Source organism: Cariama cristata, unplaced genomic scaffold (assembly GCF_000690535.1).
Source record: "Cariama cristata isolate BGI_N322 unplaced genomic scaffold, ASM69053v1 scaffold32245, whole genome shotgun sequence".
Taxonomy (NCBI): domain Eukaryota; kingdom Metazoa; phylum Chordata; class Aves; order Cariamiformes; family Cariamidae; genus Cariama; species Cariama cristata.
Window position 1 is genome coordinate 19,233 of NW_009618682.1, and position 1,749 is coordinate 20,981.

General features: G+C 49.6%; 1 protein-coding gene across 1 annotated transcript in view; it reads left to right on the top strand.

Annotated features, from left to right (window-relative positions):
* Positions 1 to 1,749, top strand: part of CREB5 (cAMP responsive element binding protein 5) — an 11,282-nt gene that overhangs the window by 6,905 nt on the left and 2,628 nt on the right. Inside the window, exon 3 of the mRNA XM_009700957.1 lies at positions 1,700 to 1,749. This exon is cut by the window's right edge and continues 160 nt beyond it. Within this exon, the coding sequence (XP_009699259.1) occupies positions 1,700 to 1,749 (50 nt within the window). The remainder of the gene's footprint in view (positions 1 to 1,699) is intronic.

Sequence of the window (1,749 nt, forward strand, 5' to 3'; positions counted from 1 at the left end):
GGGCGCCGCCCCCCCCTGCCGCTGCCGTAGCCCTGGGACTCCAACCCCTGGTGTGGACAGAGGGTTGGAGATTTTGCCAGCAAACATACGGAGTTAATACAAGCTGAAATTCAAAAAATCAGTCAGAAAGTGTGGGGTGGCTTATTTATTTTTAGAAGATTATTTTTTTAAAACCTTTTTCTGCTCCTGCAAGAGAGATTCCCTGACTGTGCAACATAAAGCTGGGAATAAATTCGGCTTTATGCAAAAAGCGTTATCAGATGCAGAGAATAATTACATGTAAAATTGCCACTTTAATTGACACAAGTCAGCTGGGGGAGGGAGCAAGCTCTTCTTTGTAGTGAGATTCTAGACAGAAAAGCGACCTCGCAAGATGCAAGACGATAGTATCATTTTAATTGAGACAGACAGAGGTGTTAGGCAAACACATGTTAATTGCTGCAATTGAAATTCAGGGCTCAGTCTGACAAAGCGCTGAGTACGTCCACTCCCCGGAGTCAAAAGGAAGCACCTTAGAGGTTTGGGCCTTTGCCAGGACAAGAGGGTTAATTTTGAGTCAACAATTCAGGTTTCCAGACTGTTCCAGATGGTGCCGGAGCGGCGGCAGCAACATGAGCAGCAGCTCCTGCTGAGTGCGAGCAATGGGACCCGTGGGTCAGGCTCCCCAGCCCCAAGCACAGTCCAGAGCCCCGTGGCCTGGGCACCGTGGAGAGGCAGGAGAGCAGTCCAAAAGCTGCCTATTCCCAGGCAGCTGAATGTTAAGTCCGATGCTGGTTCCTGACAAGGATGTGGGCATGGGTTTGATCTGCCCAGGAGTCGGAGCACAGACTACGTGGGGCTGCCCCCACCACGCACCTCTTCTGTAATGGCATGGGCCAGTTACTCTCAGGAGCAGCATCGGTACTCTCCTGCACTTGAAAAAAGCATAAATACGTATTTTTTAAAAGTATTGGAGCAGCAGGGCTGGATGTGGTGTGTCTCTACTGTCAAAGCCAGGCTGCTGAATAAAAAGGAGTATAGCATCCACGAGGGTCAAATGGAAACGCCTGATAAGGGAATATCCCTTCTCCACCCAGTGCAGGGATACCAAAATGCAAGTTCAAGTTCAGGTACCAAAATCCTTTCTTTTGCCCCCAGCTTAGGGGCACCGAGGTCTGCTGACCTTGTGTGATCCCAGCCCACGGCTTCCCAGCTCCGCTCAGGTGCGAAGAGTGCTGCAGCTCCTCTCTCCAGAGGTGGTAAAGCGTGAGACAGAGATGGGGGAGCCTGTAAAATAGAAATGTCCTAAATTTTGGACGCAACTGGGGAAAAAAAAAGAGAGAGAGACAGAAATAAGGCCACTATAGTCCTCTGCTTTGATTAAACCCGTTGCTGAGGGAAACTTGACATTTCAGGTTTGAAATAGGTGGTGGCAGAGAAAGTACCTAAGTGAATGTTTTTAATAACTAACTGTAAGGGGAAAAATATTTCCCCTACTAATATTCAGAGGATCGCTTCCAAAAAATCTCCCCTTTGACCACGGTAAGGATTTGCCAGCAGCTAATTTCAGTGGCATCTGGCGCAGCCTTTTGACTTGTGCCTGTTGCAGACTTGCCGGGGAGCAGGACAAACATGTGAGATTTCCCTTCCCATTTCAGCATCCCCCCTCTGTAACTTTCCCCCCTCACCAACCCCTGCCAAACCTCTTCTTCCTCACCAGGTTTCACCGGCGGCGCAGCAGATGCAGCCCACGCAGACGATACAGCCGCC